Source organism: Colossoma macropomum, unplaced genomic scaffold (genome assembly GCF_904425465.1).
Source record: "Colossoma macropomum unplaced genomic scaffold, Colossoma_macropomum, whole genome shotgun sequence".
Taxonomy (NCBI): Eukaryota; Metazoa; Chordata; class Actinopteri; order Characiformes; family Serrasalmidae; genus Colossoma; species Colossoma macropomum.
In genome coordinates, this window is record NW_023496043.1 from 1175447 (window position 1) to 1198933 (window position 23487).

General features: G+C 38.6%; 1 protein-coding gene across 1 annotated transcript in view; it reads left to right on the forward strand.

Annotated features, from left to right (window-relative positions):
• The window catches only part of igf2bp2b (insulin-like growth factor 2 mRNA binding protein 2b), a 66095-nt gene extending 42881 nt beyond the window's left edge, over positions 1-23214 (forward strand). Inside the window, exons 4-16 of the mRNA XM_036564901.1 lie at positions 918-969; positions 4115-4178; positions 5411-5704; positions 9355-9489; positions 9673-9795; positions 10495-10630; positions 11611-11742; positions 13876-13938; positions 19338-19454; positions 20263-20337; positions 21077-21208; positions 21829-21942; positions 22907-23214. Of these exons, the coding sequence (XP_036420794.1) occupies positions 918-969; positions 4115-4178; positions 5411-5704; positions 9355-9489; positions 9673-9795; positions 10495-10630; positions 11611-11742; positions 13876-13938; positions 19338-19454; positions 20263-20337; positions 21077-21208; positions 21829-21942; positions 22907-23005 (1536 nt within the window). The 3' untranslated portion in view covers positions 23006-23214. The remainder of the gene's footprint in view (positions 1-917; positions 970-4114; positions 4179-5410; positions 5705-9354; positions 9490-9672; positions 9796-10494; positions 10631-11610; positions 11743-13875; positions 13939-19337; positions 19455-20262; positions 20338-21076; positions 21209-21828; positions 21943-22906) is intronic.
• Positions 23215-23487: the final 273 nt, after the last annotated feature.

The window sequence follows — 23487 nt, forward strand, 5'->3', positions numbered from 1 at the left end:
AACAGTGCCACGTTTAAAGTCACTGAGCTCATCAGTACGACCCATTCTACTGCCAGTGTTTGTCTATCGAGACTGCCTGGTTTAATTTTATCCACCTGTTAGCAATGGGTGCGGCTGAAACACCAGAACTCAATAATGAAAGGTGTGTCCCAATACTTTTGTCTATATAGTGTATCTCATTCATCACAAGCTCTCTGTCAGTAAAAATACATATTGTGACTTATATCATGAGAACTTCTGGAAGTATTTTGAATTACATGTGTATTACATTCTTGCCATATTGCTCACCTCTAGTTAGAGGGCTTATTTGTATATTAAAGCCTTCTGTGATACCAAAGGTGCAAGTCTGTATGTATGTATGTATGTATGTCTATGTGTCTATACATATTGGAGTGTATTGTAACCCATATTGCATTGAATCATGGCTAGTGTATTAGCTGTTGGCTAAAATTATCTTGTGGCTAGCATGTTAGATCAGGGCAAGTTAAAAAAACTGTCTGTCTGTCTGTCCTTCTGACCATCTATCCATCAATCTATCTACCTATCTATCTGAACATCTATTTTTGTTTGTCAATCTCCCTCTTTTTCCCTCCCATTTTCTCCCAAACTCTAAATTGAAAGGACGTGTTGTGTACAGAGTAATGTGAGATCTGAAAACATTTTGTCATGCTCTGGACAGATTTAATTCAGCATTAAATACTGAGAGAATGTGGTTCTGCAGTCTATGTGTGCAGATGCGACTGTTTATTTAAGCTGTGAATTTACTGAAACAGAATAGAAGCATTTAGTTACTGTGACAAAATGAGGGCAACAAAGAATGGGCTGTATTTCATGTCTGTGTTGTGTGTGTGTGTGTGTGTAGATGCATTTGATTGCGTGCTTTATTTGAGTTTTTTCTCTTTTTTCCTCCCCTGTAGGTATTAGACAACCTGTTATCACAGTACGGTTCAGTAGAAAACGTGGAGCAAGGTATGATCACCATTATAAAGTGAGTGTGTCTGTGTGTAAATGTATTTGTATGTTTGTTGTGTGTCTGTCTGGGTGTTTGATGTGTGGGTGGTCTGAATTACTCTGTGTGATGTGTGTAAATCATGATAAATGATGATGGCTTTGCTGTCATCCTGTGTGTAAGCAGAGTGTGTGACTCTCTGGTAGTCTTTGATTGTAGTTTTTAAGTAAGATGATGATGTTGGAGTTTTCTAATGAGGCCTTTAAATCATTTTAGCATCGCTGGGTCTGCCGACTGGTTACACACACAGACACACACACACACACAGACACACACTGTATTTGAACAGTGTCAGGATGTGGGGTCATTTTTATATAAATACAAGTACCAGTATGTGTGTTTTATATATATATGTGTATATATATAACATATGGGACATATATATATATATATATGTCCCGTATGTTTTATTTATATATTTATACACAGATCAGCCACTTCATTAAGTACACCTACTTGTTTCTACATTGATTGACCATTTAATCAGCTCCACTTACTATATAGGTGCACAATTGTACAATTACAGACCGTAGTCTATCTGTTTCTCTAAATACTTTGTTAGCCCCCTTTTACGCTCTTCTTCAATGGTCATGACCCTCACAGGACCACCACAGACATCAATCAAAAATAGCCCCCCACACACACACACATACACGTTGTGTATTTTTATATAAGGTTCGTTATAGGCTACAGTTGATTTGTAGCTCAGAACACAGGTAATTCATATTTATTAATTTTTGTTTATTCAAGTTATACTCCAGTGTTTTCTAGTGTTTATTCAAGTTATACTATAGTGATACCTGGGCTCCTTTTATACATGTTGCAAGTTTTGTTCTGTAAGGATTTTGTGTGTGTGTTGTTGTTGTTGTTTAACCACACAGTCATATGCAAAAGGTTTGGGGCCTCTGGACAAATTACATGTTTTTTTATATTTTTAGTGAAAACAAACACATCCTCTACAGAGAACACACTTTTCACTGTTTATTTGCTGAATTTAACATATTGAAAAGAACATAAATAAAACATAAAATGTGGTCATATTTTCTAATTTATTTATTTATTTTCTTTATTTCTAATATGTTAAACTCAGCAAAAAAAATATTTAAACATGTTCTCTGTAGAGTATTTGTTAACTTACTTTCACTTAGAAAATCAAGATAACGTAGTTTAACCAGCAACGTTCAAACTTTTGCATATGATTGCATATTTTATGTTCTGTCTAATGTGCTGTCTCACTCTTGCTGTCTCTCTCTCTCACCCTCAGTCACTCTTGCTCTCTCTCACACACACACTGTGAGAGAACATTACTGCCTGTAGTTGTTCACTGCTAATACTAACAGTGAATCATTATAATCTCAGGGAATCATTGCACTGGCAGTTTGCAGTTTTCAAAGCTGTGTTGTTTAACCATATGTTTACTGCTGTCTCCTATGAGTTATCTCACTCTTGCTCGCTCTCTCTCTTTCACACACACACACACACACACACACACACACACACACACACAAATAGCATCTCTCACACATCCCCAATCTAAATACCGCCTCTTACTCATCTAATGGACCATTTAGCCACTCCACATTTCTCATAGGTCGGCCGTATGCTTGAGCTGCTCTGTTTATCAGACTTGTTTGTATCTGATTCCTCAGAGTTATAGTTCTGATCTGGGATCAGATTTCAATTTCCTTATGACTTCAGGTTTTGTAATAAAACAGAACATTCTGGTTCTAATATCTGTTGAGCTACTATCAAAGCCTTTGTGAAATGCTCAAAACACGCACACAACAGGCACAGCTGAATTCTGTAATAATGTGCTTTGTTGCTTGGCAACCATAGCCTGTTACTTGTGTACTGATGTACTTGTGTACAGCACAAATTATAGCAGAAAAGTTTTTATTTCTATTTCAAAATGACAATTAATAGAAATATTTGGTCAAATAAATAAAATAAGGCATTGACAGTTGGAGGAGGTACTTTGCATTTTGTTGCCATGTGGCAACAGCATGTGACATTAGAGCTGCATCTGGTGGGAATACACTGTAGCCATAATTATTATCCAGCCTAAAAAAACTGTGCATAACAGACAAATATGAATAAATGTGTTAAGAGTATAAAAAAAAAAAAACATACATTTATATGTATATATGAGGAAGCATATGCAGAGCTGATGTTGGAGAGGGTCGTGAATTTATTTTTGACTGAGGTGTGTGTGTGTGTGTGTGTGTGTGTGTGTGTGTGTGTGTGTTTAGCGGAAATGATGTTTAGAAAGCTCGGTTTCTAGTCTCAGGGGGTCGTGTCGAGTGGTCTGTGGTTCTTTGATCTCTGGGAGGTCCATCCACAAGTGTGTGTGTGAGTGTGTGTGTGTGGAGTGTGTGTGTGTGTGTGTGTGTGTGTGTGTGTGTGTGTGTGTGTGTGTGTGTGTGTTGAGAGCTCTGATTTAGGGCTTCCTGTCACTGGGCGACAGGCAGGCGCTTGATAATAGATGCACACGTCTGCATGTAGTAAAGCAGCCGTCACAACCACCCACAGTAGTCTGTATGTGTGTTTGTACTTTTTTAGAACTGTGTAGTAAAGCCAGAGAAAGGCAGGACTAGCCTGCAGATACAGCAGAAGAATCCTGACAAAAAGTACATCATCAGATATCAAATGAAATAAGAGTTGTATCCAAACATCTGTCTAATGCGGATATTTATTTTAACACCTGTATCTGCAAATACTAAAATCAGTCTGATATCATTGTGTATCCTTATATGATACATATGGAACATATCATTTCATATAATTCCATATAATTAATACATTATTATTATTATTATTATTATTAAATTTTATTATATGGGGCATAGTATTACAAATAAGTACTTACTTATATATAATACCTGGGACATATGTACTTTATGTACATATGTGTATGTGTGTGTGAAATCCCATGTCCTGACAAGGTATGAAAACGCGTGTGTGTGTGAATGTGAGTGACTCAGACTTTGTGGCTGAATCTAACTGTGAATGGCATAATCAGAATGTGAAAGTGTACAAAATGTATGAATGTATTTTTGGATTCACCCACCTCTCTCTCTCTCTCTCTCTCTCTCTCTCTCTCTTCAGTTAATGCTGACTCAGACACAGCTGTGGTAAATGTCACATATGCTTCAAAGGAGGAAGCTAAAGAGTAAGAGACTCCACACCCAGCCCTCCATCCCTCCATCCATCTGTTCATACCTCTCTCCATCCTTCCATCCACACCACCGTCCCTCATGCATTGTATGCGGAAGCAATATAATCTGTACTGTCCTTCACATGACTGAGTGATATGCCTTTGTGTTTATGTGAAGTTTGTAAAGATCTTTCCCCTTTTTTCTTGTCATTTGACACTCACCCTCTCTCTCTGATCAATTAATGCTTTGTCTGCAAATGCATTCTTAAGAGTTGTTGCTAGGTTGAAAAAGCTTTACAGTTCATTTTCAAATATTCCAGTCAACTTAATGAGAAAGTAGCAAATAACACAACACAAATAGTTTTTGTCGAAATAAAAAATGTAGATTTTCTTTTCGTATAAAAACATTTTATTTTTTAACTTAAGTAAACCTATTTTTATAGGCTAACTGTGGATTATTATTCCATAACATCCTTTTATTTTTAAAAATAACTAAAGCAGTTTAATAACTAAAGTAGATTCAAAATATTTTTACTGTACAAAATAGAAAAATAGAAACTGAAAAAATTCTAGATAAACATATGTCAGTATTGCTTTCTGACTCTGATCCTACATGTGCACACACAGCAGATTGGTTTCTCAAGTCATTTGTCGTGTGTCCTATATGCTTGTGCTTCTGCAAACATCAGAAACTGCTGGAATTTGATAAATAGGCATGGTAAAAGTCATTCACGCTATCAGTAGTGGAAGAGGAGATGCAGAGCCTCAGCTTGTTGCGAGGACCAGGCCCTGAGGTGGCGGCATTGCCTGATGCAGAAGATGCCGGTGGAGGTGGCATTGCAGGTGGTGCGAGAGGAAGTAGAAGTGCAGTGAGCTGTGTCCATGGGAGGCTTAACCTCAAGAGACCGACCTCAAACACAAACCGGACTACCTTACGCTGCAACTGACTACACAGTGGGAGGAACATGAACTGAAATGTGAACTTGAAATGTGACTGAAACATCCCTGATTCTGTGTTTCAGCTAAAGGGAGTAACATCAGCGTGTTTTGCAGTGTTGGTATGGTGGAGCATGTTGAACGTAGCAGCTGTGTGAAAATTTGGAATGGACTAGTAGATACACTTCAACATCACTTGGAATAAAACCCCTTTACATTGAATTACATTAAGAACAAATTTAAGAATGTTTTTGCTTTGTCCTGTAAAGCTGCTATTTTGGAGATATACATATATGTATGTCTCTCCTCAGGGCCATCGAGAAGTTGACGGGTCACAGTTTGGATAACCACTCCTTCAGTGTGTCCTACATTCTGGACGTGGAGGGGGGCGGAGAGTCTCAGGCCCAGCGGGCGTCATCCCGGGGGGGCAGAGGGGCACGGGAGCCCGACTCCACACACCCCGGGGCCATGGGGGGCCTCCAAGGGCCCCGACACGGCAACCACGAACTCCCACTCAGACTGTTGGTGCCCACACAGTTTGTAGGAGCCATCATTGGCAAAGAGGGACTGACCATCAAAAACATCACCAAGAAGACTCAGTCCAAGTGAGTAGCCCTGTTTAAACTCATATCAGAGCAATAGCTCACTGAAAAATCATATCCTTTTTCCTCTACTACAAAAGTAGCTGATCAGAACAAAACCTTGTCATTTTTGTCGTTTTTTTTCGTTTTTGATATAATTTGAAAATGTCTGTTGCCCTTTACATTGTGTTTAAATTTCACGATGAATGGACCAAAAGAAATGGCCCAAAATTTCTAGGAAAAATGTCTGGTTCCATTGACTTACATTAAAAGTAAAGTGTGTTTTTTACTTCTCCTGTAAAGTTACCATTTTGGAGATACAAGTTTTTGATCCAACAACAGCGATATGCACTGTATAAGCAGTGAAGCAGCCATCTTTAATCCTGATCAAAGCTTTTGAACAAAACTTTAGGCACCAGACATCTTGGCTGATCAGCTAGGGAGAAAATTGTTGGTTCAATGTCTGCTTTAATTAAGATGTTGCTGTCATCATATGTATTATTTGTCATTATTTAGCCTTTTGTGCTTTACAGATGGATTAGGCATCAGATTTAATACATGAATATCCATATATGCACCAGGTGTCAGACATCACTTGAAAGCTTTATTAATAATTGTTTTGCTTTTGGGTTGTTACTGTTGTTGTTGTTGTCGTCCTCATTGCTGCTGAATTACTCTTTTGGTAATATTTGCATTTTTATAATTACATTTTTAATATTTACTTAGTTCTGGGCCCCCACAAAGAATACAGCTGTGGGCACCACACCCTGTAAAAAATTATTAAAAGAAATGTGCACCATCATATACTTATATACATCATCATATACTGATAAAAATCATATACTGTATCATAATTGATTTTATATTATTTAGTAGCTTATGAGACAAGCATGTTCTCTGAATCTGACACTTAACATTAGTGGTAAATGTCATTCCTGGTTTGATAGCAAACTAATTAGAATCTCCCATTTATGCACCTGTTGTGTGAAAAACTGTTGTTCAACATAGGAAGATTCTGAAATGAGCACAGAAGCATTTCTTCATCACTTTTTCACCAAGTAAACAATTACAGTTACAAGCAGTAACTTAGCTAATATCAGCTCCAAAACACTGTCTGATAGACATCCCTTTCCTGACCCTGGAAAGCATATAGATTGAAAGGGGCTAGCAGGGTTACAGGTGGGCTCTCGGTTGGTACATATGTTAAAAGAGTGCTAGTTAAGGTCCAAGTGGACTCTCAGTGGGTTGTTACACAGGTTGATGTGGTCTAGTTGGGTTCCAGGTGGGCTCTGAGAGGGGAGGTACACGAGATGGAAAGTGGGCGAGTTGGGTTCCAGGTGGGCTCGGAGTGGGGAGGTACTCAAGTTAGAAATTGGGCGAGTTGGGTTCTAGGTGGGCTCTCACTGGGTTGGTACGTGAGATGAAAGTAGGCTAGTTGGGTCCCAGGTGGACTCTGAGTGAGGAGGTGTACAAGATGGAAAGTGGGCTAGCTGGATTCCAGGTGGGCTCTGAATGGGTTGTTACACAGGTTGAAAGTGGGCTAGCTGAGTTCCAGGTGGGCTCTGAACGGATAAATACATGAGATGGAAAGTGGGCTAGTTAGGTTCCATGGGGGCTCTCATTGGGTAAGTACACAAACTGGAAAGTGGGCTAGTTGGGTTTCAGGTGGGTACTGAGTGGGTTGTTACACAGGATGAAAGTGAGCTCACCAACTTCCAGGTGGGCTCTGAGTAGGGAGGTACACGAGATGGAAAGTAGGCTAGTTGGGTTCCAGGTGGGCTCTCATACACATTAGTTTCATAGTGGTTGCTGAAAAATATATGATAGTTACTGAATGTAATGCATCAAGATTAATATCTCAATAATAAACCTGGAGTTTACACTGTTAATCATAATCAGTATTTTGTTTAGTATTTGCCTCTACAGTACGACAGTCTCGACAGTCTCAGTTAGAGCTTCATCCTGTTTAGCACTTTACCTACAGCCTCAAAATCAATTGTTCCTGCTAAGAACCACTCAGCGAATGAGCAGTGAAATTTATAGAAGCTTGTGTTAAGTGTGCAGACACTCTGATCAGCTGCAGGTGTTCATGATAATCACCAAGACATCCAAGTCATTCATTAGCTGAGGAACACAATTTGTTCTAATGATGCAGTCCTGCTTATAGTCATGATCAGTGCTGGGTATTGTTGAAACTCATCATCGATGTCAATGCCTCAATACTGATTCATTTTCTATACCTTCTTTTTTGATTACAAACCAAAACGTCGGTGTAGACCAGGAATGAGTGTGAGGTGATGGAAGTGATAATACATACTGACCACAACAGACTGCAGAGTAAAAAAGAAGAGCTGGCTTTAATAACATCCATATGGAATGTAATTTGGACAGCCTGTCACCAGTCTAGATTTTGGAGGAAGCATGCTTATTAGCTCACTTACACTCATAAGACTGACTGCTTAGGTACTGAAATTTGGTATTTAGTGGCACATAGCTTTTCGATGCAATTCTAGTCATGATTCATGTGTGGGGTTAACACAGTTCAAAGGAACATGTTACAGTAATCTGAGAAATTTTTCCTGTAACAAAGTAGTATAACTCCTCACAGTTGCCAAGTCCCTTTACCGTTATTATCATAAGAACTGTGTTACTTGCATTACTCATACAACAAAATATATTAGGTGCAAGGCATTTAAATAATAAATGTCCTCTCTATTATCTGTGCCTGCAGTTTGTGCGTGTGCATGCCACCCTCGTCAGATAACTGCATGACTTTGATTGTGAATGTAAGCAGCGCGAGCACTAAAAGTACTGCAAACTCAGCAAACAATCTGTTGTGCTGAAGAAGTGGGATCCCTAACCTCGCCTAAACAGGCCTACATTTTTATTCAGGAACACATCTGTAAGCTCTACAATTTATTGATTACGATTTTATTTTCTGGCAGCTGTTTTTGGAACTTTTCCTAACTAGTTGCTGGGTTTTCAAATAGCATCAGCCTTTCATAATTTTGAAAAACTGGCTGTGTCTTGGTGAAAGGCAGGGATACAGACGTGTTTTAAATTATGTTTACAGTGATCGAGTTTTTCCTTATGAGTACTGAAAAAAGTATTGGGTAGTGAGATTACGTTTTCCTGTAAGTAATAAACAAAGTATTTTTTAGGTTTGTATCTTAGTAGTAGTGCATTGAAATATAATCTCAAATAATAGAATTGGCCTGTCTATATTCCACCCACAAATGCGTTCATTCATAGCAACTGTTGCTAGATTGGAAGGTTTTACAGTATATTGGCAAATATCCCATTCGACCTAATGAGAAATTAAAGTGCACAACGTGTCAAAATGCAAAAAATAGAGTGCATTATTTATTTCATATTAGATTTACTTTGTATGTCACAGATCACTTATTTTTAGGGACAAACATCTGATTGATGAGCAGAAAGTTCACAGACTTCAGTTGTGCATTGCTTGCTAGCTAAGTTAACGTCAAAGCCTGCCCTACTAGCTACTGTAGCAAGGCTAAAGTTGCTGGAAGGGATTAACTGACTTTTTCCCCATCATACTTAGCATATATACTGATATTACAGCAAAAACAAAATACATGACAAAATTGAATAAAACGTTAGCCTGTTGTCATGATTAAAACCCCTCTCCCTCTCCCCCCCCTCGCTTTCAGGGTGGATATCCATCGTAAGGAGAATGCAGGAGCTGCGGAGAAGCCTATCACCATCCACTCATCTCCAGAGGGCTGCTCTCATGCCTGCAGGATGATCCTGGAAGTCATGGAGAAAGAAGCCACTGACACAAAAACGTCAGTTTAACCTTTCTTTGAATTTTGGATGTGAAAAAAAATGTGTGTAAATGGATTTGTGGCCTGCTGTGGGGATCAGTATTTTAGTGCGCTTTTGATAGTGCATTAGTGTATTATATTCATATATTATATCAGTACATTATGTAATATAACATAGACAATCTCTCTGTTGCTGTGAGACAGTGCTGAGGAGGTTCCTCTGAAAATCTTGGCCCATAACAGTCTGGTGGGTCGTCTGATTGGGAAGGAAGGCAGGAATCTGAAGAAAATTGAGCAGGACACCGGGACCAAGATCACCATTTCCCCGTAAGCACTACACACTCTTTCCAGATCTACTCTGATAACGAAGAGTGCACTCAATGAATTTAACAGTACTAGCTATGATTTATTTATGTCTAACATTTTCCCAATATTAACAATCACTGTTCTGTCTAAGGGCCTTTGCACATTGTAGCTTAGACTACAAATGTTGTGGCTTAAAAATACAGTGAATACTAAATAGAGAAATGAATACCAATATAAATAAACAAGTTTTCACATTTTAATTATTAGAATTACTTTATTTAACCAAGGCAGGACATTAAAAATGAATTGTTATTTACAATAGTGGCCTGACATGCACCAAAAAACACTTGTATGCAGAGGGAATACTCAAGTATTCAAATTATTCAGGCCAGCCCTAATGTTCAGTTTTTTTATAAGCCATTCTAGATGCATAGTTTTATATAAGGTATTCTAGAAGTTTAGTCTTCTTTATTGATTTAATTATTGATTTGCTACATCTTTCTCATCATTTTAGAATAATTTACAGCTCTCATCATTCTGGACACAGCTAACATTTCCTAATTCGTGCAAATTCATTGAAACCGTAGAAATTACACAGGACTGGCACATCTGAATAATTTTATACACAACTGCATTTATATTAAACCTCCAGTTAGCATTATTTATGAAGCACTGAATCCCCCCCCCCATCACTGTTGTTTTTTTTTTCCCCCACTGCAGATTGCAAGACTTGACCATATATAACCTGGAGCGTACCATCACAGTGAGAGGAGGAGTGGAAGAGTGCTGTAATGCAGAGGTGGAGATCATGAAGAAGCTGAGAGAAGCCTACGAGAACGATGTGGCTGCTTTAAACGTAAGCCTATCCCATTCAGGACATTGCAACACTCAAGCCCTGCAGTGCGTCCATTCCTGCGTTTTCAACAGGGGTGACCCCACAGTGATTAATTTGTAATGAGTAAACAGTGAGTAACTTTGGTCTGATTCAGCATTATTTTTGAAAAAAACATTGACTGCACCAATTTGACTGGAACTGTTTACTCAGTAGTGGAACGGAGGCAATAAAAGTAATGCGCCAAACATGTTTATTTATTTTATTATTTAATTTTAGTTGAAAATAGCATGAGAATTTTATTTTACAAAAAAGAGTGTATACTTAATACTAATAGTATTATGATAATTATTTATAATTTATTCTGATATTCCAAAATCAGTTCAGTTGACTGACCACCTTCAGATTGATGCATCCAAACTGAAGTGATGTATTTTTACAACCCTCATTTTTTTTAAAAACAGTTAAGAGAAAGTATCTCAGACGTCAGTTAATTAAGTTCAAGTTTTTAAGGTTTTTTTTAACTAAAGGTAGAGGATTTTCCCTCTGGAAATTCAGAGCTTTAAATAAGTGTTTTAAAGTAAAACACTTATTTAAATAAAGTTCACAAGTAAAACATTCATTGACCAAAAGAGCAGCAATATAAGGCACAAAATGTTTTTGTTTTTTTAATTGATTCTGGCGGTAAAAAGATTGTAGCTGTGGCAAAAGAGGTATTTAAATGTGACACTTTTTAAAAGTTGTTGGTAAATGAGGTATAAGCAAAATGGCCTTTACACATCTCTGATTGTGAAGTTAGATTAGCTTGAACTGAAGTGAATTCGGATGGACTTTTCAGCTCTTAAAAACCAAACAAGCAGTCAGGTTTGTCGAGCGGCTCCCTCTAGTGGCACACAGTAGCTGTTACACAAAATTGGGAAAGAACTGCTAGGTCTCTCAGACTGTGAATACAATAGAAAAAACATTTCTTTTTTAGTGATCTCACTCTCTCTTTCATATTCTAGCTGCAGACTAATCTGATCCCAGGTTTGAATCTGAGTGCATTGGGGATTTTCTCCTCGGCTCTGCCCGTCCTGTCTTCAGCTGCTGGGCCTCGAGGAGTGGCCCCTCTTCCCACCACATACAACCCCTTCATGGTGAGTCCTAATACACCTTTTTATTTATTAAAAAAAAACATAAGACTCGACATAGGATCATAATTTGCGTGTATTTTCTTTTGTATATTGTTTCATATTATTTAAAATGAATAAATTTGCCATGTAAAACATATTTTGACAAAGCAGAGTTGTGCTGAGTGTGCTATGCACCACTAGTGAGAAGTGATTAAAGGTACTGAATAAAACTAAACGCAAGAAGGGGCATTTCAAGGCGTATATGCCATGATCCCACCAGATCAGGAATGCAAACACTACTCAGACTAGATGCACATTGCACTGTTATCTTTTCAAACTCTCTCCATGTAAATTTACACACTGGACCTACACATTTTTGCACACTTTGCACATTTTGTACATATGTACACACACTGTCTATGCACCAGTACACTAATGTGTCTCTTGTTTATTCTATACTTACTGTCTGTTTATTGCATTGTCCAGTATTACACACTTTACACATATTACATGTCATTCCACTGGTACATTAACCAAAAATAACAAATGATAGACGTATCTACCTCAACCAGAAATAACCGATGACAGCAGTATTTAGATTAACCAATGAAAACTGATGACAGAAATATTTGATTAACCCCTTAAATGGCCATTTATTACACACTTCTGTAACCTAAGAATATCTCATCCTATTTTCATTGAAGTCACTGTAGTTACTGAATAATAAGCCTTAGTATGTAATAAGCCTGGGATTTTAAGAGGTTAAACAATGATAATGGACAACATAAGTATTTAGGTTAACCAGTGATAACCTATGACAGAAGTATGTAGGTTAACCAGTGATGACCAGTGATAGAAGTATGTAGGTTAACCAGTGATAACCAGTCATAGAAGTATGTAGCTTAATCAGTGATAACCAGTCATAGAAGTATTAAGGTTAACCAGTGATGACCAGTGATAGAAGTATGTGGGTTAATCAATGATAACCAGTGATAGAAGTATTTAGGTTGACCAGTGACAGAAGTATGTAGGTTAGCCAGTGATAACCAGTGATAGAAGTATGTAGATTAACCAATGATAACCAGTGATAGAAGTATTAAGGTCAACCAGTGATGACCAGTGATAGAAGTATGTAGGTTAACAAACAATAACCAGTGATAAAAGTATGTAGGTTAACCATGATAACCAGTGATAGGAGTATGTAGATCAACCAATGATAACCAGTTATAGAAGCATTTAGGTTAAGCAATGATAACCGATGACAGAAGTATTTATATTGACCTGTTAAATGGCCACGGCCCGTTGGTGGGTTTTATTACACAATTTTGTAACCTAGGAATAGCTCTACTAGTTTGCATTGAAGTCCCTGTAGTTACTAAATAATAAGCCTCAGTATGTAATAAGCCTGGGATTTTTAGTGGTTAACCAACCGGTGACAACTGATGACAGAAGTATTTCAATTACCCAGTGCTAACTCAAGACTGTTGTTAGAGGCCTATCAGAGTAACAGTGATGAATACATATATGAAAATCAGTTACTACTATTAGAAGCCCATCTACCCCAAATAAGCCCCCTAACCCAAAAGCAGGGGTTTGTTAGGCTGTGGTGAAGTCTAGTAGGCGAGCTTGTGGAGTGTCTGCGTGTTTGGTAACACTCTGGTTTGGTAACATTAGTGTCTGAGTCATTGTAAATGCGTGAGTGAAGAGATTGGGCAGAGGAGGTTAGTCATGGCTGAATCATTTGTTATGGTTAAACTTTACAGGAAGATCCACCACATTAATAGCGGGGGGGAGTTTACTGAGGGGCACGTAGGGTCATGCCCTGTGTGTGTGTATTAGCAGGAAACTCAGCTGAAAATCCCCCTGTCTCCCCTTTTTAAGGCGTGACTCATCTTGTTCTAATTCATGCTGCTCTTCAACACACGCTTTGATTTGTGTGTGGAGAGTTTGTTTGTGTATGTGCTGTCAGTGCATTTGCCTTGTTGTGTGTGTGTGTGTGTGTGTGTGTGTGTGTGTGTGTGTTTATGCTACTGCTGATGGATGGACAGTGAGGCCCACAATGACATAACAGTGTTTGGTCATGTGGTTTAGCTCCAGTTGGGGTCTGCTGTTTAGTCTACATATTTGTGTTACACCACATCCTCTGTCTCGCCACAGGGTCACACATCAGCACTGGGGGGTCTGTATGGAGCTCCTCCCGCTTTACCCCTACAACAAACGGTAAGTCTCATGTATTTTCCTTATGATCATCTCTCATCATTAACAACAACTGCAGCCCTTTCCCTTCAGGTGTAAAATTCATAGATGACATGATAGCACATTTTTCATTTTTTGATGGTGAGATAGTGAAAGTCAAATGAAACCATTTTAGAGGCTCGAGTAAACCTGTTTTTGTAGGATACCAGTGTCTCACAATTCTGATATAAGTCCCTTCACCTTTTTATGCAAATGAATCTACGTATTGTTCCATATTGTTTCTGAATGCTGCAGCAATTAAGGTGGAACGCAAATTTCGAATAAAACAACTTCAGCTCCATTGAAATTTCGCACGTTCATGTACACTCATGCCTCTGACCGTCGGACTCTGCTGGAATCTGGAAAATATTACAGGCATTAATGCTTCGGTACCAGCTTATCCACGACTTACTTCGCGCACAAGGCCCCGCAGCGTTGTCAGGTGAAGCTGATGGAGTTAGGCAGCTTCTCAGGCAGTACATGAGAAAGTGTGGCAGTAGGACTTGTGACCATGTTAGGCTAAGGCTAAACCCAAAAGGAAAGCCATTTCTGTTTGTCGGCTGCCTCTAAAACGTACACTCGGCAGCGGCAGGTGATCGAGGGTCTTCTGCGTTTTCATTGTCATTTGAAGCATGACTAAAAAATCCATGATTCGGCCATTTAGCTAAATGCAACACCTGTTTAATTTGTCATCATTGTAACGCATGGCCTGTAGTGCATTACTGCATTGTGATGCATCAGTCTTATGGTGGCGATTCAGCTGCATGAGTTTTAGATCTTTGTAATAGTTTATAATAATATTCATGCTATTTTCAAACAGTGTATTGGGGGGAATTGTTTTCATTGTCTGTATTCCAGTACAGTGTAAGTAGTTCCTCCAGTCACGTTTTGTGCAAACACTTTTTTAAGCAGAGTTGTGAATCATACTGAACAATCTGATCAAATCCAGTTTTAGATTTTATGATGCAGTGAATAATTTTCTAAAGAATTATAATCGGATCATTTCAGTGTTCGCTGTTTACAGCCCTGCTTTTTCACTAAAGTCTAACTACAGTAGGTGGAGGAAGACTGAGGAGGTTGTTTTTTGAGAGGAACACATGGTGAAGGTGAAAAAGTAGCAGGACAGAACAGGTCTGACTGTTTCTCTCTTCCACATGTCAACACCTCCGATCAGCTGCCTTTTTAATTTTTACTTGCCAGGACAAATTACAGGAGGCGCGTCCGCTTATGTCAACACATAAATTGCAGTAATAAATGGGCTGTGTGTGTGTGTGCGTGTGTGTGTGTGTGTGTGTGTGTGTGTGTGTGTGTGTGTGTGTGTTTTCTTCCCCATACATTTTTAAGAATGAAAAGTCCTGACCTTGTAGTAAAAGAAAACAGGGCTCACCTGCTGGACCAACAAAGTGATCTTGACTTAAAACTGGAAAGACAAAACCATTTCTTATAGTTTGAGGTTAAATTTAGAGTTAGGTCTAGATTGAGCCTAAGATATGTCTTATTACATGTAGATACTTTGAATATCAGTGCTGTCAGAGCAAAAACCCTGTATCTTCAAAATGATCACTTTTTCACACAACTTATCCACCTTCCCCCAAATAATACCTGCTCCGTGGTGGCCCTGACCATTGAAGAACAGGGTAAAAGGGAGCAAATAAAGTATGCAGAGAAACAGATTAACTACAATCTGTAGTTGTAGAACTAGAAAGTGCTCCTATATGATAAGCAGAGCTGATCAAATGGACAATGAGTGTAGATAAAAGGAAGTGTACTTGGCTGGTGTAATTGGCTGTTCGTATGTGCAATACATAGCAGATCACATTATAATATGCCTGTGTATTTTATGGTCACATTGTTTCTTTGCACCTCCACCAACGCACCCTGGACTAAGCTTGTTATCAAAGTTACAGTTACCCCTAACTTACCCCATCTGCACTTCAACCCTGCGGTTCCTCGCTCTGATATCCAAACCAATCGCGTACTTTCTTTTCTTCATTTCTTTGCGTATTGGTATCACATACCCCCTTAACCTTAAACTTTTCAGAGATTTTCTCTCCATCTGTCTAGCTAGCCATGACGGTTTAACTTCCTTGATAGTTAGCATTATTCTTTATTGAGGGGACAGCAGCGTTTCCGAAAATTCCAGGACTGAGAATGCAGTGGATCACTAACATGTCCGGGTATGTTCTCTCCAGCATTCACTCAGCAAAGCCTGTTTGTCCTGGGTGCTCTCCATTCATTTTATATAGATCTACATTCTCACTCACAGTGACCCACCAGGAATTCTCTCTAGTGTGCCAGTATCAGTAGCTCCCTCTTGTGGACAGTGTTGATAAACGTGGCTGTGTGAGTGAGTGAGTGAGTGAGTGAGTGAATGACTCACACACAACCCAGGTCAATGAGGATCGCATGTAAAAAAAAAACATGAGATTTTCATCTGATATCAACCATATATAAATATGTAATATAAATGCTTACACATATACAATACATAGAGGTCATATGTCCTGATATCGCATGAAAACAAACCTGTGTGTGCCTGGTGTATTTTTAGTGTGTGAGGGGGCTGGTTATTGGTTATGCTTCGTCATGCTGTAATGGCTTTCATTGCCCCACTCTATGCTGTACAAGTTTGCAGTGCTGACGCAGGCAATGTTCTAACAGCTAACCACATGCACACAGTTGTGGTAATGCTGAGAGATCAAAACCTTCACCCCACACAAGGGATGGGATGGTTACCCGTTTTAATTATACACTGTATGTTCAAAAGTTTGTAGACATCTGCTCATCCAACATTTCCTCTGAAATCAAGGGTGTTAATTAAAGATGTGCACGGGTACTCGAGTACTCAGTTAACCGCTTGTGGTGCTAGTATTCAAATACTGAAATAAGTACTTAGGTATTTGATATGTTTCATTGCGGGAAGACAGAAAATATACAGACCAGCAGTTCAGTGAAATATGATGGTTTTGCTTGTATTTGTGTTTATGTTATACTTTTATTCTGAAACTCAAATGTCTGGGCCTGAGCGCGTTGTTAAGGACACGCTGTTAAGCACATGACTGAGAAGGCAGATGTAGCTTTGTTGCTATCTATTTTAGCGACTGTTGCTGATGTTAGCTGGGTCTAGAAACAGTGAATATATATTTCTCTGACAAATAACATGTTGGCACATCTTCCACTGAGATGAAAATACTTTGCGTAGAAGACAAGTCAACACATATCTTATATGCCACTGGTTAGCTTTGTTAGCTCATTAGCTCATCTGAAGTGGCAGCCTCTGTTACTCGTCCAACACGATAGCCTAGCAATCATCGGCTGCTTTTGAATAAGTGTTTGTCTGCATGCTACTACATTTTTGTGCAATACCAGTGCTGTTACCTAAAACAATCCTGGGGCCGGATTTATGAAAGCTTTCTTAAGAAAAAACTTGCAAAGGTTCTTAAGGCAAAGACTAAGACATTTGTAAGAAAGTTCTTAAATGAAATTCTTGAAAAAAACTTAAGAAGTTCTTAAATATTCTCTTAAGATAATCTTAATTATTTTCTTAAGATTTTCTTAGGAAAATCTTCATTGTTGACTGTGCTGCTTTTTACACTGTACAGTAAATGATGCAAGATACATTTGTATTTGTATTAACTGTTAATTTGGTTTAAATTTTAGTAAACAAGAACTAGAGGTGATGGTGGAACAAACAGCCAACAGGACAAAAAAATCCTCGTTGGAAAATACGCTAATTGTGAGGTGACGAATGAGGATGGGCAGGAGCACCAGAGGCAGCGTGCGTGATAAATTTAGATGCTCACCTTGTCAACTCTTAGGCTACGTTTACACAGCAGGTAAAAGTGGCCCAGATCTGATTTTCTCACCTAATCCGATTTTTTTGTTTGGCTGTTCACATTATCTTTTAAATGTGTCCTGTATGCGACATTAGTCTGAACAGATCAGCTCCTAAACCGACCCGCATGCGCAAAAGAACAATGTTTCACGTGGCGGCTCATCCAAGGGTAAACAGTCATGACGGCCAGCGAACGCCAGTCACTCCCACAGCTTTCAGTTCCGTCTTCCCAGCATCACAGGAGCGAGTATAAAGTTCCAGTCGTTGACAGCTGGACTCATCACCCACAGTGTGTTCAAGTTCGCCGTAAAAAGGGCTCGTTATTCGGCCACGGCCGCTTCTTTGGTTCGTGTCCTCGGATTCTTTAAACTTCTCTGATGCTGCAGCCTCGGGCTCCTCCGGCCGCGTTCGGCCGTTTCGTTCGAAACCTCAAACACGGAGCGGTTCGATGAGTCTCTTCTAATTTTTCTGGCATTGCCGCAGATCGGATATGGATCGGATTTCAGTACCACATATGAAAGCGTCTCAAATCGGAATTGAAATCAGATTCAATGCGTTTTTTGCTGTTCACACTGCCACAGAGATGACACATCTGTGTCACATTTGAGGAAAAGATCGGATTTGGGCCACTTTTACCTGCTGTGTAAACGTAGCCTTAGAGCCTGAAACGAGTGTGAGGTTGTTGCAATGTTAAGAAACCATTTAAGAACAAAATGTTTTCAAGAATACCACTTATTCTTAGGATTATTCTTAAGAAAAGAGTTAAGAAAAGGAAATAAGACAATTCTGAAGAAGTTAATTGAAGAAAAACAATTTCTTGTAAATTATTTCTTAAGAATTAAATTAAGAAAAAAGCACACATTTAAAAAGATTTTCTTTCTTAAGACACTTTCATGAATCCAGCCCTATTGTAAGTCTTTTTTTTTCGTTGATTTTTTCATTCTCTGCAGGAAACCAGATATCTATTTATGAACTCTTATGGTTACTTGAATATCATTAGTTGGAATGCACATCCCTAGTATTAATAGTGAGTTTATCTCCCCTTTGCTGCAGCATCAGCCTCTACTCTTCTGAGAATGCTTACACTAGATGTTGGAACATTGCTCTGAGGATTTGATTGCATTCAGTCACAAGAGCATTAGTGATTTCAAGTACTGATGTTGGATGATTAGTTCTGGATCACTCCAACTCATCCCAACCGTACTAGATGGAGCTCAATCACCCCAGAGAATGCAGTTCCACTGCTCCACAGCCCAATACTCTAGTTGACACTTGGCATTAGGCAAGGTGACCTTAGGCTCATGTGCAGCTGCTCAAGAGCGTCCCATTCTATTAGTCAGTGCTTTTTGAACACCTGAGTCAGCGATGGGTGCACCTTAAAGTAGCTGAATCCACTGGTTAGAAGGAGTGACAATACTTTTATACCTATATATAGTGTACCAATAATGTTGTCTAAAGCCCAGAGTTTACCATACAACTTAGATTTCTTCAGTGTTTTTGTTAATGAAGAGGTGTGACCAGAGTCTGTGTGTGTGTTTGTGTATGTCAGGCTCCGGAGCAGGAGGTGGTGTATCTCTTCATCCCTACTCAGGCAGTAGGAGCTCTAATAGGGAAAAAAGGACAACACATAAAGGAACTGGCACGTTTCGCTGGGGCTTCCATTAAAGTAAGACTTGTCTCTCTGTCTGTCCGTCTGTCTATCTGTCTATCTATCTACCTTTTTTTCTATGTGTTTGTCTACCTGTCTGTCTACCTTTTCTGTCTGTCTCTATCTATCAGTATCTTTAGACATGAACCCTACTTGAAAATCACTCACGTTTTAAAAGCATTTTAAATTTGAAAACTTTGTGTTGTTTATTTTACGGTTTAACTGAAAAAAATCCGGCATTTTATCGTGCTTTAAGACTTTTGGACCCCACTGTATGTTAATAGGAGTTTTGGCCCAGCCCTGCGCTGACGAACAGCAAAGGCTAAATTATACTTCTGCATCTGGGTATCTGTGAACTTTGTGTGGGCATTGTGCACAAACGTTCTCATAGATATCTGCCAGCATATTTGGAAGGAACATTAACGTCAGCACTGAGTGTCCAAACCAGAATGCACAGAAAATGAAGAGGACCTCGCAACTCTGCTGCCAGTCGTTTCTCAAACTATTCCATTTTGCTTTTGTGCTACTTCTGTTTCGGCTCGAGAATTGTTTGACTCTCGTTTGACTCTCTTGGCTGACTCGACAGCCAATCAGCTTTTGCTTGAAGGTGTGCACAGTGCGGCCTCTGTGAGCCTTTGTGATCTGTGCTTACCAATGAACCCCTTCTCTGCGAGCCCTTCACCATGCAGATAAGATTACATGCATCTTTGCAGAGGGACAGATCAATCTAAACACTCTAGAGGAGCTTTTTGCATGTAAGTCAAATGAGTAGCTGCATTTTGAATTCAGTAATGAAGACTTAAAAGTTGTGTATGTGTGCTTGCAGATTGCCCCTTCAGACAGCCCTGATGCTCCTGAGAGAATGGTCATCATCACCGGCCCACCTGAAGCCCAGTTCAAGGTAAAATAAGCGAACTTACTGCGTTTACCTTTCATTTTCCACTCACTTTAGGACGCATTCTTCTCTGAGAGTCTTTAGTCGTAGTCTTGAAGAACCACTGCCCTGCTTTGTCATTTCCCTTTTCCAACACCTATTTAAGCTCAAGAGGGCACCAGTGATTGTCTAATGTTGCATCATGGGTGTTGGATCAGGGAAAACTACGTAGAATAAGTGGACTCCTGAACTGCACAATGTACATTTTGTTGTATCTACTCTAATACAGCCGTTTTAGCCTAAGGAATGTCTCGTTAAAGTAGTTTGGCAAATAAAAATACATTAACTCAGTTTCCCTTTTACCCAAAATGTACATGATCAGCCAAGACATTAGTGTCTGAAGTTTGTGCCTTTAGTTTTGCACTGGAGCTACAAGGGTAAAGTAACAATAAGAAATGGAGCTTATAGCCACTATTTAGCATCGGACTGCATGTTTAAATCATCGCACACATACCTCAGACTGTTTTGAGTGGTAATTTCAAATAGACTTGCCTATGTGGTTTCTGACACTGTATAACACTCTTATGTATAAATATGGACAAAGGTATTTTGCATAGCTGAAAACAGTAGCAGCCGTCTCAAAGACTTAATTTTGTATTTTTGAAATAAAGACACCAAACATTGTCTTGGCAGTTCAGCTACATTTGAAGAAAGGTAGAAAACAGTGTGTATTTAATTTGCTGCACTATTCGCTCTCTGGCTGCAGGCTCAGGGGCGGATATTCGGGAAGCTGAAGGAGGAGAATTTTTTCACTGCTAAGGAGGAGGTGAAGCTAGAGACACATATCAAAGTCCCCGCAGCAGCTGCCGGTCGAGTTATAGGCAAGGGCGGTAAAACGGTGTGTGAAAGTTAATTAACATTTATGTGATTTTTGTTGTTGTTGTCTGTCTCAGGGTTATCATTTTTACTTTTTCTCTAGTGTTTATTTATGTTTTCAACTTTAGTTTCTTTTTTATTTTAAGAGTGCAGTAATATGTTTTTGTTTAGTTTTGTTATTAGTAACACTGAGAATATTTGGTCAGAAACTGTAATAGAACAGTAGACTACAGTCTGAGTTGCAAGCTTTACTTATAGGCATCGCAATCTCCTGACTGTTCAAGGTTTGACACAGAAATATAACTATATAACACAAAAACGAAAGTATTTTTTCTGTAATTCTACTTTGTTTTGGTCTGTTTTGCACTAAACATTATAGTTTTATATTAGTTTAGCATTTTTATTACAGTTAACAAGTAAATCTTTTTACTCGTTAACTTTTTGTTACAGTTTTCATAAACATAATAATATTAATAATTATCCTGTGACAATAATTATCCTTATTTGACATAATAATAATAATAATCCTGATGTGTCTGTCTCTAGTTGACCTGTCACCATGCACCTTATTGTGAATGAGTTAGTATTTATCTCTCTCTTTCTCTCTCTTTCTCTAACACTCTCTCTCTCTCCTCATTTCAGGTGAATGAATTGCAGAACCTTACAAGCGCTGAGGTTATAGTTCCACGGGACCAAACGCCAGACGAGAACGATGAGGTGTTTGTGAAAATTATTGGGCATTTTTTTGCCAGTCAGGTACATACATGACTCTTTTAACCTAAGATTTAGTTTCAGAGTTGTCAGATGTGCATCAGTAAACATAAAGTACAGATTTGGTTTCATTGATAATTTGTCATTTGTGCTATTAGTGCTCATCAGATGTCACAACATTTATAACAGACATCTCTCATTATAACTAACATAGATTGTTGTTTAAAGGTTTGGAACGATAATAATAATAATTAGCTAGTCCTGTGCAACAACACAGCTTTCAAATATGTAGTTGGACAGAAGGAAGATGAATGAAAACTGCATCTTAGATGAGTCCAGAATGAGGAGTGGGACTTTAGGTGATTCTGAAATGACTGAAAAAAACTGTATAACATGATAAGAATGGCATTATTATAAAATTTACATAATACATGTAAATAGGAAATTACAGTGTATTTATTTATCATATTTCTTGTTCACCTTTTTCAAAATATTATATAAAACAGCTAAAAATGTGTTTTGACAATAGTTTTTCTAACATGTAGATATGTAATGTAAATGTAAAGCTATTTGTATATGAACAAAAAATGTCATTATGGCAAGTGACTCCAAACTTTGGTTAGTCATATAAGTTATTATATGATAAATAATATTCTGTACTTGTTCATTTATAGTAATTTCATTAAGTTGTTTGCCCTGAGATTTGATCACCACTTTTAAGATACAAGGCATTCTGGACATTCATTTTTCTTATAACTCCATCTTCAGTGTCATTTAGCTTTCTCAGCTAATACTAAATAATCTGCAGATGATTTAATAAAATTTTTAACTTTTACAGTTTCTTTAAAATGAAGTATAGTGGTATCATATTAGTATGATTTTATGCAACATTGTTTTTAATTTATTTAAAATTGTGACTCCAGGCTTTTAAGTTGTGATTTAATAATTAATCTCATTTATCATATCATGTAAAAAATTCACTGTCTTCAATTCTGTGTCTCATTGGCAGACGGCCCAGCGGAAAATTAGGGAGATCATTCAGCAAGTAAAACAGCAAGAACAGAAGAACCAGCAGGGAGCGGCAACACCATCGCAGCACACCAAGTGACCAGCAGAGGGCGCCAGCAAGCAGCAGCCTATGAATGTAGCTCCTCCGAGCGCAAACCAAATGAGCAAAAAGCGCAAGAGAAAGAAAGAAAGAAAGAGCGGCAAGGAAACAGACGAGAAGGACAAGAAACACGATCAAAACCAAAGAACTTTAACAAAACAAACAAACAAAACATGAAAACACGACAGAGGCTCACAAGAAGAGCAAAAGCTGTGAGTGCTCCAAACTCGACATTGGAACGAACACGTTAGCGGGCGAGGGACGTTAAGAAAGTTTAACGTGTCGAGATGCTGTCTAATGGTACGCAAACGACCACTGTTGGTAGGGGTTGTATCTTTCTTCTGAGAAGCACACATGCAGTAATTATCACTTAACGCAGAAGTCATGCTGCCTATGCGAGTAAGAGAAGATTTTTACCAGCAAACATCGCACTTCTCGTGTTCTCACAGAAGCTACACAGGCGGTTGAGCGTGTGGGCGCAC